The sequence below is a fragment of the Corvus moneduloides genome, chromosome 9, assembly GCF_009650955.1.
Source record: "Corvus moneduloides isolate bCorMon1 chromosome 9, bCorMon1.pri, whole genome shotgun sequence".
NCBI lineage: Eukaryota > Metazoa > Chordata > Aves > Passeriformes > Corvidae > Corvus > Corvus moneduloides.
The window spans coordinates 13296714-13315467 of record NC_045484.1 but is presented as its reverse complement, the minus strand read 5'-3'; the positions used below and the strand labels follow the sequence as shown (position 1 = coordinate 13315467).

General features: G+C 34.5%; 1 protein-coding gene across 7 annotated transcripts in view; it reads right to left on the bottom strand.

The window, feature by feature from the left end:
* Window positions 1-2260: 2260 nt before the first annotated feature.
* The window catches only part of CDC14A (cell division cycle 14A), a 53182-nt gene continuing 36688 nt past the window's right edge, over window positions 2261-18754 (bottom strand). For 2 of the 7 annotated variants that reach the window (XM_032118705.1, XM_032118706.1), the window contains 6 exons: window positions 17035-17191; window positions 14914-15029; window positions 14286-14333; window positions 13144-13272; window positions 11883-12201; window positions 2261-3517 (listed from right to left, as the gene is read on the bottom strand). In XM_032118705.1, coding sequence (XP_031974596.1) covers window positions 3488-3517; window positions 11883-12201; window positions 13144-13272; window positions 14286-14333; window positions 14914-15029; window positions 17035-17191 — 799 coding nt within the window. In that variant the 3' untranslated portion in view covers window positions 2261-3487. Of the gene's footprint in view, window positions 3518-5507; window positions 9988-11872; window positions 12202-13143; window positions 13273-14285; window positions 14417-14913; window positions 15030-17034; window positions 17192-18754 lie in introns of those variants that run through there. The other 5 variants (XM_032118712.1, XM_032118708.1, XM_032118707.1 and 2 more) reach the window with 5 other exon arrangements.

The following is an 18754-nucleotide window of genomic DNA, read 5'->3' as shown; positions in this document are numbered from 1 at the left end:
AAAATGGCAATACCAAAATAATATATTAGGAGGTAGTCGTAGTTGCAACATACATTTTTTCAAGTCAAAAAAGTTAGTTTGTGTGGGTTAATGGATGCTGCAATATAGCACATCTCCTATTTTACAGAAAGGCTCACGTTAGCAATTGACAGAAATATTGATCCAAAGGTGAATTTGTTACAAACAGGAATATCTATATTCATTTTTAATTAATTAGATGGCTCATGTGCTTAAGGGTAAAGACATACCTCAGTGATTTACTTGATCAGGTCCTTAATTACCATATTTTTTGCCTGCTGCACTTTACAGTGTAGATCTAATCAAGTGTCAAACCTTTTGAGGCCTTTCATTGTTTAGCTGTCAGTAAAGAACAGTTATTATAGAAACTAAAATCCTCCTCTTTCTGCAGTACTCTAATTGAAAAATAGTCTCTGAATTTGTAACAAGAAATATCTCCCTAACCAAAAAGCTTCATAAAGCATACTTTAGAAGAGATGATTAACTGTTTCATAAGATGTTAGCCACAGAATAATATGCCCAGTAGAGACCTTTAGATTTATTTGATCCATCCATTCACAGTTTTAGAGATCTTGTGTGCTACACCTTGTTTTCCCAGAACCAGATATGTTCCTATAAGAAGGAACAGAAATGGTAAAGTTCAAGGACAAGTGAACACAGGATATGAAATAAATTTCAGGCTATTTCTTAAAAGCTACAAGGTTCTAAAAGACCTCCCTGACCCTTCAATGTCCCAGCACTTTTTGTTGCTGTTAAGAAGTTGATTGTTGTAGAATACTGACTTATTCATGAACTAAAAAAAATACTGTACACGAGCTGCTATGTATTTCATCTAATAAATCAATAAAAGTCTAGAAAAAGGCCAAGGGAGAGGTTGATTCCTATGTACTAGAAACATTTTAATTAGCTGTTCTTGCTGTATATTATTTACTCTACCCATCCAAATCACCATCCATTATTCATCTGAATGCAGTGACAGAAGCCTTTTGTTGACCTTTTAGATCAGACTGTCACCAGAATTTGGGTAACTTGGAAAGCATCTGCTCTATTCCCAGCTTTCCTATTCCTTTAGAATGGCTGTGTAACAGTTACACACTGTCCACATCTTCTATTGCAAGAGACGCTGACAGGAATATTAAGCACTAATAAATAACAGATAAATAATCATGCAATGCAAAAAAATTGCAGAAAATCAGCAACAGAATTAAACAAATGTTAGAACCATTTGTGACTAGTTTTTAATTGAAGGAAGGAAGGACAAAAAGCTAAAGAAAGCTAAATTGTTTCGATTCTTATGCGCAGAGAACCTGCTGGTGGTGGGACTAAGAAACCTGTTGCACATGCAAAAAAGTCAAGCTGTATTATACCTGTAAAAAGGGGCCTCGCCCAGGAAGGATTCCTCAATTCAGTCACAGCTTTGAAATTACTGTATTTTGAAATATAACTCCATCATCATAATATCAACATGTTGATTAAATACCTGACATTATATAAAGCAAATATGAGAAGGTTTAGAGAAATTGTTAAAAATGGTATCTATCATGCTAATGGCCTTTTGCAATGTCATCCTACTTTTAAGTATATTACATGGTTTTGAAGAAAGGTGGTGATTTTGAAGAATTACCTTCAATTAGAGATCAAATAATCAAAAGATCTAAGAAAAAACCAAGAAACAAGGAGGCTGGCTTATAAAGGCATTTTATTATCAATTACCTGAATGTGTGTATATATATCTATCTATCTACATTTCAAAATTAATCAGTATTTTATTAAGGAAAACTATTTATAACAAAGTACATGAGAAAATTCTTTATGAGAGGTAGAATTACCCTACCATTAATCTATAATTCATATACAGTATATTGTATATATATATGCACACACACTACTTTGTGTGTGTATATGTTACATATACACAGTTGCAAAAATGTACAATATTGCATGTAAATTTTATTCAGTGATTTTGATTTTTATAGCTGCTCTCAGTATCGCTTTTTAACACTTTCAGTACAACTTTCCATAGCAATTTGTGATCTGATCTTTTAAAAAAAATGATGTAGCACTTAAGGTCAGTTTTAAAGCAAATGCAGGGTATTCACAGGTTTTCAGGAACAAGATTGACAATTCAACCAGGTTTTATTTTCAAGTTTCTGCAGATACTGGAAAAGCCAATAGGTAACAACTCTGTTTTGTTTTTGTCTTGTAAATTAGTGGCAAATCAAATCCTTGGTTGCTTACGTTCTTTTCCCTACCACGCACTTGTGGAGTTCTGAAAATTTTACACACAATCTTTACTGCCTCCCTGTAACACCACTTCATCCTACGTCTCATTTCTGATCATATCTGACTAAACTCTACATTCCATAGATTAAAGGGCATCTTTACTATTGACAAACATTCCATGATGCAGGAGGTTACTGCAGCCATATGCTCAACAAATTTAAAGGTTTATGAAACATCCAATTGATAGATGAAAATTTAATATACTTCCAACATTTACTGTGTGTTGCTAAGGAAATTGTACACATACCGCCAAATGTAGGTTAAAAGCATACAAGTATGCAGTGCTACCTAAATTCATTGTACATTTTTTCCAACTTCAGTTTGGTCTGCCTTCATTTTTGCAGCATATATTGCATAGCAAAAGTTAACATTCTACATTGAAAACAAAACATAAATCCTTTAAGACATATTGAAAGGGTGTTAACTGTACAACTGAATCATCACATAAATTACCTTTGTTGTAGTAGAAGATGTAATTACATCACATCTCAACAAATATTTTCCCTTTATTTTTCTTTCATAGTGTTTCCTTAAGAAACGTTAGCAGCTAGAAGTGGAAAGCAGACAATGTATCAAGTACTTTTAGTTGATATTGTGATAACAAGTCTCTCACTAGTTAGACTTTTATCAAGTTACCAGAAGACCAATTAATAAAAAAGTAAATTACATTAGGCTCTAAGCAATAATGATGGACCCATAAAACAAGAAAAATCTCTTGTTCATAAAAAAATTTTATATCTTTGATAAACATATACAAATTCTTTAAAATACACATTTTTGTAGCAAAGTAGACCCTAAATTAAAATATATTCTAGTTTTTACATAATTTTTATATATAGTTTACCAAAATATTCTCTTAATACATATTTTAACACTGTACACAAGTTAATAAATGTCTTAATGAAACTCATTAGAAATACATTCAAGCTGTCTCAACATAAAAAATTTAAATTTGTATATAACATGGGGGTAGTAATTTCCATAAATTCAACTTCAGTGCATCTGCAGTAGTCATTAATGATAAATTTCTTCCTGTTAAGAAGTCTCCTCTTGGTGTTAAGGTTTTAAGACATCTTGTATTGAAGGTTCCTCCTTTTAATGAGCAGCTTCCTTTCTTCAGTTCTTCTGCACCATGAAGGACCATAGATTCGAAGAGCTCAGCAGGTTTCACCAAAGCAGCAAGGCTTTAGTACTGAACATACTCAGACTGAAGGGACTGTGCGGAGAAGAAAAACTGATTAAAACTCACTGGAGAGGTTTTATTTATACATAACATGTATTTTTCACTTAAGCAGTAGAGGAAGGACAGAAAGGAGAAAAATAAACAGTTGGAGGGGGACTTGAATCTCTGCATAGGTAAAGATGAATAAAATAGAAGAAATTAAAATCTGAGCACAGTAAAGTCCATCAATTTGCCTGTTCCTACGCTTACTTTTCCAAACCAATTTCTTGAGACTCTTGAAGTGTTATAAGTCCTTTAAAATACCACTGCTACTGTAATTGAATTGTTTCCACTTATCCTGAATGAGAATCCAACTGCTACTGTAGAAGAGTCAGCTTACTTTATATGTTGATTCAGAAAATGATAAAGGAAACATATGGTGTAGCTCATTATTGAGGAAAAAATCTACATTAGCAATTTTATGCACATGGATAAATTTATGTCTGATTACCAGAACCAGATGAAAATGAAGCTCTGCAAATGGTTAATCTGGATTAGTAACAAGTCACTATAATTAAGAGAAAACCATAACTTGGTCTACTATATTTATTTACATTTCTGTTTCTACTAAAGTCTGAAGTTTTATTAGAAACTGATTAATCAGTTTAGACAGTATCCAATAATTTTATTAGCTCCTATAGAGATGTGTTTAAGAAGTCACTCTCATGAATAACTGGTCTTGTATAGTGATGAGCTGTCCCAGATTAGTATGGTTATAAACAAATAGCAAATAAAAAACCAAACATATTTTAAAACTGCATCAATTCTTCAGAATTAGAACTACTGGAGACCAACATGACTCCTAAGACAGATTGGAACCTCACAGTTTTCCATTTTCCTACTATTCCTAACTAGTCATTATAGAAATGCTCTTTGGTACCCATAGTGAAACCTATTAGCAGAAGTGCACAATACAGTTATATATACCTTTATAGCTCTAACTAATATCACACAACCACATTTCCCCTGTATTTTAAGTCTCAGTGTGTATTTTCAAAGTTGTCTTTTAAATGCATTTTCATATCTTGAAGATTTGAGACCATCTGGATATTCCTTCCTAGAAAAAGTGCTGTCAGCATATAGATTTGAATACCACTGACTAAAAAGGGTCTGGTTGTAGTAAGAGCGAGGCAGAAAGAATAGCCCTTTGCTGATGAGCACTTGAAGCTTCTGCTCTCTTAATGATCTTCCAGGGTTTCTCATTTTCAGATGTGTATTTTAACAACTGGAAAGATGGTTACACTTAGTAAGTGCAGTATTTGAAATGGATCCATCAAAACTGAATCCCAAGTAAAGTTGATAACCATTAAAAATGGCATGAAATGTAATTATATACTCCCATATGTTGTACAGCAATAGATTACTTTAAGCTTGGACAGATGAAAGATGACCAGAAAGCACTGTACACTCAAAGCCAGCGTTAGTTACAAAGAACTGTGAACGCCAGCCCTTCACTCAGCAGACAGCAGTAACCAGGAATTCTACATCATTATTTAAATAAAAGAAGCAAACCATAAATTAAATTTAAATTCTGAAGTTCAAACTGTAATTCTTAAAATTGTTAGTAATCCAAGTTCCAAAAAAAAGGAAAAAAATCAGGGAAACATAAAAAAAGAACAAATATCTAGCAGCATATATTGTTTGGAAACAGGATACCATGTTTTGGTAATTTTCATTACAGATGGGCAAGCAGAGTTTATTTACTTTCAAATGGAGAAATACGTTTTTCAGTGTGTTCCCACCCTCATCATAACTCTACTTCACATTGCAATGATTTCTTCCTAATGTTTCAAAGTATTTTCTGAATACAGAGAAATAATTAAATCTAAACAGCATCTTTCCCAGGTTAATCTATGTGACTTCACAAAAATTTTTATTACTAAAAACATGGTGACAGCTGTAGCAACTGAGCTACTGTGAAATATACAGACTCACATTTGAGTTTGAAAAATTTAAATATAGCAGAAGAAGCTTGTTGTTTTGATTTTTTCTGCATTTTCGGGGAAGTAATTTGTGCTCTTAAATCTCTTCACATGTCTGAAGAAATTGACTGTAATGTTTCAAAGCCTGTAATTGTGGTTTTCTTCCTTTTTTCTTTTAAATCTTTTGAGTTTTCTATTTTAAAATTTGTATCTGCCATGACTCAAAGTATAGCCTATGCCTCTGAAAGCTTTATTAAGACCAAAAAACCCCAATCCACTTTTACAAGTAATTTGCTGGATTTAACAAAATCTTATTTAAAATAGAGGTAAAAATAGAAGAAGAAAGAAAAACCAAAGAAAATTGACTGCTGAATTGCAAAGATGAGAGTATAAAATCAGTTAGTGGAAAAGAAATCTCAATGTGTATTCCTACAGTGATCCCATGCCATGTCAAGCTTGCCATTTTATACCCAAGTAACAGACATTTAAACAAAGAACTCATAATTAGATAGTTTCACTACCAATAAGGATATCTAATGAAGCTCATGCTGAAACAACTGCTTAGATCACTTTCATTTTTCTTCTTCAACAGGAGGCACGGAAAGCCTCCTGGAAGAGAAAATAGGCACCAGATCCACCAAGGCACAAGAACTGTATTTGCAGACATGCAACTACAGGACAACGTCAGCCCGAATTCTCTTTCAAGACAGAAAAACCCTACAGCATTTAGAGCTATTTGTTAGGATTTGAACATGCACTTTCCCCAGATAATTGCAAAAATGTAATTTAAGTTTTTTGAATTGTGCATCAACTGTCCCAAAACACTGTTGCAATAGGAATGTTGCTGCAGGCAAGAACTACCATGAACACACAAGAGCCACTAAACTAACTCAGGATGCATTAGAGAAAACACACACACACTTGAAGTGATCCTGTGGGTCTGCTACATTTACACATCAGCATGATGCACTAGTGTTTGTCTGTTTTTTGCAAAGCCTGTCCTATCTTCATTAATGGTAAGTTCTTATTAAGAAAAACTATGTTACAGGTAAAGATGATGTATATGAATTTTAAAACACTGCTAACACTTCTCAATTTTTTCGAAATGTTTCCATCTTGCCGGTTTCCATGACAGCTATAGAAGCAAAAGGTGACTCATCTTGAGACTACCCAGTTACATATTATCCAATAAAAATACATACTAAAGAGCAACATTTGGATTTAGAACTATTCTAAGAACAAAGCAAAAATCTTATAGCAGTACCTTAAATGTGATTATACTTGAAGGGAGTAATTCTGCAAATTGTAATTTTGAGAGATTCTGTTTAATCAAAATACACACTTTGTAAAATTTGTAAATAAAAGTATTTATTCTGAGTAGAACAGCAAGTTTTCTACTCTTTGAAAATCAAACTTTTCTTCTAGTTCATCAGCATAAACACAATAAAGTGGATTATAAGCTTGCACTTATGAAGGACAAAAACCATCTGAGAAAAATATGTGGCTGGAGACAATAGTTACAGCTGTGGTTATTTTTTATTCTTTTTTATTAAATGGAATGTGGAACAGCAGTATTAATGCCGTTTCATTGCAGAACAGGGGAAAAAAAGATCAGTGAATAACTTTCTCTTCCATACTGGGGAAAAAGCTCATTAATGAGTTCACTGAACACAAACTAGAACTGAAAAATTGCTGTCCTAACCATCTCAAAATGCTCCTGAACCACTCATGTTAATAAAGACAAACAAGTAAGAGTGATAAGGTGATTTTATAAAATAAAAGTACTGCATTACTACAGCTGGTTAGCTTGATATCTAACTCAGGGAAAGGAGATTTTGGCAATAAAGAGAAAGAGAATTCATCAGTATCATTCAAGAGTCCTTTGATGAGCTAAGTGAATAAACAAAACACCAGGACATGTAATAGACTTCTGTCAGGTCCATCATCTGATGTGCTCCAATTAGAAAGAAGTGCAGGGTTAACACAAACACTCCAACAAGCCTAGGCTGGGCTGTCATGACTTCCAAGTAACTTCAGCATCTGAAGTAGTGAAGTCAAAATGATTAAACAGAATTCTGTTTTTAAAAGAATTCTGCCAGAACTTGTACTAAGGCTTGATACTAGTCTGTATTTTGCTGATGAGCTTCAGACCACTGGTAAGTGCCATGAAAAGCAAAGCAGCTGCATGTCGGGGCTGAAGCAGTAAGAAAAACCAATCTTCCTTGGTCAGTTAAGAAGAAGGGCGGGGGAGGAGAAAAAACCAACCAACCAAATAAAAAGAAAAGAGATTATACTTTTCCATGGAGTTCCACACAAAAAAAGAAAAAAAACCTCAAACCAAACCACCCTCAGGGAATGCAGGACATGGGACTAAAATACAAGAAATAGAAGTCAGTATCATCAATGGCAAGAAATTTTTTTTTTCTTCTCCTCCTCAGCTTCCAGTGTATTACAGTAAAAGAAGATAAAACAAGCTGTGTATTTCTAAGCAGGATAACACTGAGTAGCAGCTCTCTGGACCAGACAGATTTTCAAACACTAAAGAATTTTAACACTTTTCAAAAGGATTTTTGAGCTAACTTAGCTTATCAAAAGAAAATCAAGTTGAGATGACTAGCATGAGATATCTCCATGACAAGAAAATAAGGTAACAGGGCTGTAACACTGACATAAAGAGATACAGAAAGTTTCAGCTTAAAAGTGAAAGTTTTAAGCATGACTGTGTTCAATCAGTGGAAATCATCTTTCAGAAAGTTTATGTTGTCCTCAAAATAAACCATCTGAATTAGTCAGTGAGATGCTCATTATCAGACACTCCTAGCATTCAGAAATTAAATGATCAAAAAATCTACTCTTGTCTTAAACCTCAGAATACCACAGTAACTCCACTCAGTCAATTGTGCATAAAATGGGTAACAATTCAGTGCACTCCTCTGTGACTGGGATAGATGCACAGGGCTATAGGGTGCATTTAGAAGCAAATGCATTAATGAGAACATATCTGAAAACATTGCAAACAGGAACACTTTTTAGCCATTATTATATTGAAAGAGTATTAGTTTACAGGTAAAACAAAGTTGCACGTTGCTATGTAGGCTTTGCATGGCATCACTCTTACTAAGAAATGCTGCTTCTCATATCACAGCATATAATATATAAAATAAGAGTATTTTTAGCTCACCTCACTCTTCAGAGAAGACTGGAGATGGAATCTCATTTAAAGATCTTGCTGCATTTGATTGTGTGTAACCTCTACTCAACAGCAAGCAATATCAAACCAAGAATTATTCAAAGGTTACACCCTTATATCCTTCCATGCATTACTAAGTCATTGAGATTGGTAGGAAAAAAATTAAAGATGTTCTTAAAACAAAAGAATTGTGCATTTTAGAAAGGTTTTGTTTTCTTTAAAAATGTTTTCCATTCAACCTAAAACTTTACACTATGCCTAGCATATTTCATTTAAATCAATATTTTAAATCACAATAGTTTCACTGCAAAGAGACAAAAATTAATTTCCTTGTCCACTGCAATCAACAGAGCTGTAAGTGCCTCTCTGCTGGCAACATGGCTGTTTTCACCTGTTCATGAATTGCTCTTTTCCCGTTCCTTAAACTACACAGTAACCACCACTCCTTGCTTTCCTCCCTTTTCCTAAGTCATCCTTATCCAAGAAAGAAAGGCATGCTACACTTCTGGAAGACTTGTTACATTGTAAACCACCCTCCCTCCCCACATAGATTTGGGGAACTTTTGTGTCAAGCCAATTATGTTGAACCCTGGAGGGTTTATGAGATTAAGGAGAAACACAACACTATCCTAGAATTTTGTAAATATCTGCATATAAAAAAGAAACAAACTGTCACCAAAACTTAATTTCCTGTCCTATGCTTATGGAACAAGCCCACTAACTTGGCCTCCACTGCTAAAAATCATTTGTAGCATTAAGTTATGGCAAGTACCTCTCCAAAGGAGGTGACAGTTCTTAGTTTTTAAGATATTATATTTACATTCAACCTTTTAAGCTGCTTGAGGAAACAGGCTAATTGTTTCTGTAATGCTTTATATTATGATTTGGTACTCCTGTAAATTTTGGCCCATTGTGAATAACGTCAGCTTATTTTCATGACTAAGTCACACTACAGTTACAAGGAGTTTCTTCCCCTTAGGGTGCCTCATGAAAATTTACATGCATATACTTTATGCATAATATGTAGCTGTAAGAAAACTGTGAAAAAAACCCCTCTAAGAAATGCTGCTGGCAGCATATAATTTACAAAAGAAACAACTGAAAAGAATGGGAATGGGCTGATTCTCCAAAGAATTATTGTTCGATACATTAAATATAAGACAGTACTGAAAGTGAGACTTTAGGAAAAAAAAAAAAAAAAAAAAAAATCAGCCAATTTACCACTTACTATTCAGATGAGTGATTTTTCTCAGCCACTGTTGGTATATCGACTTTTAGTTCCAGTATACTCAACAGGAGCTGAGGTCTGAACTCCCGTGGACTGAAATTCTGTAAGCATCTTGGATTAAAGACTGGGAACACGTAAAATGATGACTTTCCAGAGCAATCAGAATGTATGAACAAATGAAAGACTCATCAATGTGTCTCAAAACAAACACTCCTGGCTTGTTATACAGCTTTTCACCTCTCTCCTCATCTCTATGCCTGAAGAAATTAAACAAATTAGTCAAACAAGAACAGTCCTCTTGTTCTAGAATTTGTTTCATCATAGAAAACCTGTTATGGTTTCTGTATCTCACTTGAAAAATCTCAATTATATGTAGTTTATTTCAATCACACATAGTAGGGAAAAACACAGTCAAAGAGGTGAAGATGTGGCAACATTCAAGAACTCCCTTGCAAACAAGTTACTGCTGCTGTTTAAAGTTTAAACTCAATTTCAAACTCAATGCAGAACAGTGGTTCTAAGATCATGGAATATCAGTACTTATTTCCAGATAAACTGTAGCGGATAAGAAGCTACATTTTTTTGTAAACAAGGAGTCTGAAAGCATAAAGTATTTCAAAGACCTGCTTTAGGTCAAGCAGATTTTACCACAGTAGGAAGAACCCACTGAGTAAGAGAATACAGAATCACATTCCCTCAACTAACTTCATTTCCCAAGTTCTTTCTATACAGGTTAGGTTTCAGTCACATGGCAGTTTAATTCCATAATGGAACAATGAAATTTTATTTCCTACTGTCATCTATCCTCAGAAAGTGCAATTCACACTCCCAAGCTACAAAGATGTGGCTTCTGAACTGTAAGTGGTGCCATATCTGAGCTGTTAACAAGAGGGTAGGTCCTCCACTTCCACAGGGAAAAGAGAACACAGCCCAAGGAATGATCTTTCTCAGGACAAACTAGTTACATGCAATGTATGTTATTAGCTGTATGTTATTAGCTGTTTTAAGACAGACTCACCACACTCAAAACCACTAGCAGGTATAGGAACAAAACTTTCTTTATATTGAAACAATTTATTAGTGGTAAGGAAACAGAAGAGCAATGTGCAATACTCTGAAGTTAATTTTACACACAGCCAATTTTATTTCCACCCAGTAAAAAAAAATAAAAATTGTGTCAGTACTAGTCAAGAGAGGCTGACAGGTTCCCTTAATCATAGGCAAAATCTATTAAAAACAGTGTACTATTTTTTATAATTAGTAGGCTATCAAATCCTTGGAAACCAGGAATTTTAAATTGATTTTAGATTTATAGTAGTAGATATGCTTATTTTTTTCCCTAGGATAGATGAAGCTATTTCTGATTTCATAATTGAAGTTTCTTTAGTCTCTCTCTCTGCGTTTTGTATAGAAACACTTCCAAGTTGCATTAGTTTATCTGTACATCCTCTTCATACAGACTCTTTTACACAGAAAAAGAGCACAAAATAAGCCCAAGGCACCAAAGTTGTTGAGAATGAAAGCTGCAATGTGAGACCTTGCTTATAATACTTTCCACATTTGATGTTAGAAAAGGGAGTAGGTTTCAAGTGAAGAGCAAATAAGTCCTATCTTTAAGGATGTTCTACCTTGTATTTACTATGATACATACAAAGGCTTCTTGAAATCTGTTACTGCACAAAGATAAAGTCATAAAATTAACTTGTGTTAGACTGTTATGGATAATTTGAAATAAAATCTAAAGGGAAGAAGGTCCATTAAAAAAGATATCAGAAAAGGTGTTAAAGTTCAGGTGTGATTTATTTTCATGAAGCTTCCATGTACTAGATGCTTAGAAGAGATGGAAAAAAAAAGCAGCTGAAATGATAGGTAACAGACAAAGGTGCAATTCAGACACACTAGAGGAAGTTGGAGAATTATGCTGAGTTAAGAATTCTTTTTTCAACAGTTTTGCTCACAGAAGCAAGAAAGAAAAGCATCAGTGAGCTGCCTGAAAGTGCTGTTGTGACTGTGACTTACAGGAATTGACTCTGGGATCGTGCTGGAGGAGTTGTAAGGCCCATAAAGGAAGGCTGGTGTGTACTCATCTGTCACAGTGCTGTGAAAGCTGCTTTGGCTGCTCAGGTTGTTGCCACTACTGCTGCTTCTGTTGTATAAGTTGTTGTTCAGTTCATGGTTTTTCCTGTGTGGGAGCTGCAAGCTGCCATTCAGGTGACTGGAGATATGGCTTACAGAAAAACCTGTCCTAGAGGACGATGATGTCATTTTGCTCTCATCATCATCTGAAGCAGCATACAGGTTCCCTAGAGAACTGGCTAGTCTGGAGCTTATGGAAACGCTGAATGGAAAACACATGCAGGGAAAAAAAATATACACAAGGTATGTAGAGATATATACAAAAAATGTAACAGACAATTCAGAAGACATTAGGTGAATAACACAGATTCTTCTGAAAGAATCTGTGTTTGCACACAGGCTCATTTTTTAGCTCCCAAGTAATGAAAAGCAGAATTCTTTGTCAGGGTTTTGCTTATTCAAGCACTACACCATGGCCAGCTTTCACCTCTGTCAAACCATACACACATGCAGGAGACGGTGTTAAAAGGTTTAGGCAGTATTTGATTAACCCTGAAGTACTTTGTGTACATGGAACAGTTTAAGAACTCCTCCTCCGTTTCTTGAAATCAGTTTTGTGATACAAGCCTCCAAGTAACCAAGAAATTACATGATAAATAGAATAGAAATAGGGTGTCCTGAAATACCTCAAGCTGGTTATTCTCTTCAGGCAAACATTTCTGCACATAGTTATTAAAAATGCACCAGTCATTCTGAGTGTCATTTAACACATATAATTACTTAGAACAATAGTAATAATGGAAATAAATAGTAATAAAAAAATGGTTCATTAAAAAAATGGTATTAATTACCACTCAGTATTCTGAGAGTACTAGTATAGAGACTTGTGGGAATACCTGCAAAACATCTATAAACTGAGATAAGTAAAAAAAACCGAAACAACCCACTTGAGCAATGCAATACTGTGTCTGATGACACAATCTCAATAAAACTCTCAGACCAGTGGGATAGATTTTGGGTTTTGCTTGTTTTTTAAATCTGTAGGCAACTAAAGTTTGGCTAGTGGAACAGCACATCATTCTGTAAGTAAATTTAAGTCTTCTTATAGCCAAGAACAGCAAGCGCTTCATAGACTGCAGATGTGCTGACAACCACTGCAGGATACAGCAAGCATTTATACCAAAATGAGAAGAAGAAAAAAAACCTTTTAAGGTTAGAGCCTGAGGACGTGGAAAGTCTGCTTATTCTTTCTGCAGATGGTGAAGTAACTGCCATCACTCGGGAGGCCTTCAGAGGAGATATGGACCCTTCTGGGCTACCTGAAGTATTCAGTCTAAAAAGAGCGCAGAGTTCCAGTGAGAAGCAAGATTTTATAATATACCTCTCAAACACATAAGCCTTTCAGTACACAGACTGGTATTTTAAAAAGTGTGAATTTTCAAGTCTGAGAGCTCAACAGCAAAAATTCAAGTTTGCCTTTTAAAACATCTTTTTTAAAAAAAAACTTTGCAGATATCCCACTCCAAGTATTTCCACAGCTGCACCTTATTAAACAGTTACAGGCTACTTTTCACCTTGATAATTTATGAAGGCCAAGTGTCCATTTTTTATAGATTTACTGTAAATTTTATCATAAATTTTAGAACTTAAAATGTAAATTTGAGTAGGAGTACTTTTTGAGCTTATAGAGCAAGTATGAGTAGAAAAAACCAAAACTGTAGGTTTCAAGAGGTCATCATCATTTCCAAATGAACATTTTCCCTAAGTTGCACAGAACATGCAGCTCTTTTTAGGGTGGGATTTTTAATGACAAAATGCTCCATGTGTTGATAATAAGCTGTATGTACGTTACACAGGACTACTCAAATTGTTACTGTTATGGCTGTCCACATTAATTAAAACAATTAATTTTCTCCAACCCTAGACCAGGAGATACAACAATGGATGAAAGGATGAAAAAACTTGGGTACAGATCTCCAACTACAAGCACGGAAGGAAAATGACATTGAGCAGCTTTAATTACACACCAAGAAAGGGTAAAACATTCATTTCCACTGCTAGCCATCTGGAGTAATTCAACTCAAAAATTCAGGTCATGAAACTGAAAAATGTGCTCTTTTTAGTATTAACGCTTGATAATGATAGTAATTTTGTCCTACATATTGTATTTTAGATTCAATGGGGTAAGGCATGCAATTGGCAGGTGTTTAAAAATGTTTGTTACCTGCCTGTGCTCAGAAGCCTGAAATAGTTATCACATCAATTGATTAGCAATGATCCAAAACACTGGAAATTAAGATCCTAGTCAAGTGATACACATTTAGAAAAAAATTTTAAAGTCAATACCTGAAGGGTTGTGATATTGACCTGGTGTGCAGTTTCATGTCTTGCAGCCTGAAGAAACAAAAGCAGTAAACTTTATGCAAGGATAAAACGCCTTTCCCCTCTGCCAAACATATCTGTATGTCTCAGGTTGGCTTAAAATATAAAAATAAGAGTTAGAATTATTGAAAATCAGTGTTTTAATTTACAGTTAAAGAACAGAGAGTTACTTCAGGTTTAATTTCACAGTTCACATTTTTACTGGATCTGAAAAATTCTAAATTTATATAAGGAGTATAGAAAAGTAATTACAGAAAGACAACTAAGTTCGATTAAAAATATTTTGTTCAAGTCATATGTTCTAAAATGCTAGATTTAAATTCGAAGATTTTGAAGTATTTTTTACATTATCTTTTAGTGCTACACAGTAAGAAGGTACCCCTAAACAGGGAGACAGATGGCAAAAAAGGAGAGAAGGAAACGATTAACAAACCAAATCTGCAACTAATAGATACATACCTGGAGTAATTTCCACCACAAAAGGTGGTACAGGTAGTACCACTGCGTTAAACAAGATCATGTACTTGCCACACAGATCTGATAGCATGGACTGAATTTAAAATTGCACATCACCTCAGAATGGTATCATTACCTCAGAGCTCCAGTTGTAGCAGAACAAGGCCGTCTCCGACTTTTTAAGGCATTAAGCTTATCTCCCTGTGTCATGCCATTCTGAGCTTCCACATCTGCTTTGTCTTCAGAATCATTCTGGGAAACACGAAAGTATGCAAGCAAGGGAATCTATCAAATCCTAGGAGCAGTGTAGTTTCAAAGTACTGAGCATCTCCTTCACAAAGATGAGAATCCAGAAGGCTGATCTACCATCCTCCGCAGATGCGGCACTACCCTTTGCATAGTTCTGGTACATTTAATGTGCCTCTGTACAAACATACTCACACAGGACTTTTGCAGAATCTGACCTTAAAGACAGTTCAGGATGCTCAAGCCTAATGCCAGCATTCGTTTACTTCAAGGAAGTTTGTTTTTATAGAACATGAACTTTCTTCATAACTATTTTTAAAGTTGTCAGCAACACGCAAGGGAAACAGTAACACAAAATTTTGCTATGCACAAGGAAGGAAGAAATTTAAATAAAGCTGTGTCTCATAAGAGGAGCTAAAAAATCAACTAAATTACTAGATTTAAAAAATAAAAACCTGAAAGTTCTTATGTTCTCTGCAAAAGTAAGTTTTGGAAAAAATTTCCCCATGTAAACTTAATAAGGAATATAGGATGAACACATTTTAGAGTTTTATCCTCATTTCTTCTAGCTTTAGAAAATATTATAAACTCTAAGATATATTAAAAGTGTATGCCAACACTGTTTCAATACCTATTTATAATTTCAGATTGGTCTCAAAACACTTTTCTAAGACCCAACTATTATGGAGAGACAGTATCTTACGTAGCAGAGAAATACAGAAGTAACACAAAGCAAGAGAAGAACTGATTTTCTTTTTCCAGATGAAAACAAACTTATATCAGTTACACTTCATTTGACCTCAGATGGAGTATTTTTATTAATGCAGTTCCTTTCGTACTTAAGTGAACTCACTGCTCTGCATAAAACAGAACAATAGTTTCTGCCATTAACCAACATAAAGGACTGACAGAAGTAATACGATAGAAGTTAATCAAATGATATGATAGTCTAACTGTAGGAAATATATATTAATTATATATAATATTTCACTATAGGAAAACATAAATAGCTTAGCTAGATTTCATTGCAGATTACATGCTAGGCCATTGTTACCTATCATCCAGCCACAATGCTGATGAATTTCTGGGACTGGGAAAATTACTTTGTTTTGAGATTCTAGAGTTACTAGAATTAGATTCTAGTTAATGAGGTCTTGAGATAAAACCAAATACCCAAAAAGATAATAAGTTAAATGTTTTGAAAACTGAATGTTGAACAGCTTTAATATGACATCTGTAAGAAAGTGAAATACAGGGAAACAGCATCTTTACAGAAATGCATTTAAAATACTCTTCCAGATTATCATATATGCTTATTTTAATTTATACTAGTAACTACATGAAAAATGTGCCCACTACATGCCTGGTCTTCTACATCAAGCAAACAGTTCCATCAGGAACCTAAAACCTCTTTCGTCATTACAGACCTCAGGAGGGATTAACCAAATGCATAGTTCCTCTAGACTGTTTTTTATACATAATGTAAGAAACTACAGTTTTAGATTTTTACTAGTCTGGAAACAAAACTATGTTCACTTCAATTCAGACTTCATGCCTGTGCTCCCAAAATATAACTGTAAAGTCCTTAACCTAAACCTACACATCACCTCATCTTTAACACTGTGATAAAAGAATCGACATTTATACACTCCCGCATTATTAGTTAAAAACTTGGACTACACGGATTTTTTATTTCCGGGAGGAAAGCTGACTTTTTGTTTTCCTTCATTCTCAGAAAAACAACTTAAAATCCTGAGAGAATGACTTGGAATAATGCAAACCTTCTGAACCCTGAAAAATTACCTGTAACAGTTTTAAATATTATTTATCTTTCTTCTTTTTTTTTTAAGTGGAGATTTGTTCTAATTATGACCTCTAAAAAAGTTAATCTGAGAAAAAGCAATCTAATACTAATATAAGCCTAAAAAAGCTGAAAATCTAGAAGTTATCTACAGCTAGTTATTAAAAGCTCAGCTTCAGTCTGCTTGAAATTTTTCCTAAGAACACTTACCTCCTTGTATTGATCCAAGTCTTGCACTTTATTCAGAGTGTCACTGATGGAAATGTCATTCAAGCTACAAAGAACTCTGTTAATGTTTGCATCAATTCCTCGCTGGTTCTGCTTTGATCGGATGAGATCTCCCTCCAGCCATAACATTGCTTGCTTCCTTCAGGATACAAAACCAAAGCCATTCATATCAACAGATGTGCATACACATAAAAAAACCATATGAAAACATGCCACACTTACAGATTGCCAGTATTTGAACGTTCTGTACATTTTCATCTGGAAAAAAATCTACATGTCTATCACAAAATTTTTAAAAACTCCAGACTTAAAAACAGCAACAAAAAACCCTCCAAGATCACCAAACGAGTCTGTAGTCACCACACAGTACTAAAACTTCATTTCACCAAATCTTTCTGGAGAAAGGGGTTAACTAAACAGGAATTTGCAATCATATTTTAAAGGCCTTTAAAACACAACTTAAAAAATAATATTAAACAATGCCTTTATATACATCACGTGTAGCATAAATGATACTACAGAACTTTGCAACTTACTAGGGTCAGTTTTCTGGATACAGATATTGTGCAGTGAAACTGCAGCTGACCTGTGATGTGCAAGTGGATGTATTCATGTAAAGTTCAACAGGATTCCAATATTGACTCAGAAACTGAAAGAATATATCCTTCACACAGGTGGTAAAATAATAACAATTTAATTGCTACAATGTGAATGGGCACAGCAGACTTTCTGGATGAGGCTGCATTATTCCTTGTCAAGGATGCTTGCTGGGTAGGTACCAGTTGTGCTAGTTCCATCCAAGAACTGAGACCCTATTACATACTATTGAAACAAAATTAATTCCTACACTGAACAGAAAAAAAAAATAATGAAATCAGAATCTACTTTCACTGGAAACTTTTCTTGTTCAGAAACAAAATATTACGTCAAAGCTTAAGAGCAAGGCGATCTGAGCCAACTGTCTTAAGCTTGATCAATAATAAATGCAAAAGGTAAGCACTTCCAGAAAAATTCCACTACATCCCAAGAAAACATCATGAGAATGAGAACAAAAGGGTGGGGGGGGGGGGGGGAGGGGGAAAGGGAATACCACTTAGTCCACCTAACAGAAGTAGCCTAGAAAACATGCTTGAATTTAAATACCTTTGAAATCTGTCACGATTAATTGCATACACAGTAACAAATTGATTTGATACACACTTAAGTGGAAGAGTTTCTATAAAAAAACCAAAACTAGTCAAACTTCCCTTATCAAACCTCAAAGAACCTAAGAGATTAAGCTTTGACACCTATAAAGTTTCGGAGATCGAAACTGCAAGATTTTACCTTTTTGTCAGATTCAACTTTGCAGCCCTGAGGGCAAGACATTTGATACTAGGAAGATGTAACTGACACTCTTTTCCAATCCCATGCTGGCACCACTGGTGACATTGCTTGAATTTTGTTTGATTTTCGAAACAGGTATCTACTACCCTTAGGAGAGTAGAAAATTCTTACTGAACAACACTACAGCTCTTAGCTGTGAATAATGTAGGTAGATCTGAAGGATCTTTGCCTATCTATAAAATCAAGCCAACTATTCATTCAATCAAACCAAAAAAGGACATGAGCCTTGTTTTTCCTACCTTGTAAGTAAACAGCACTTATGATTTACATTACCTACTACCTTTCTTGTAATTTTGCTCTATTGTGCAAATTATTT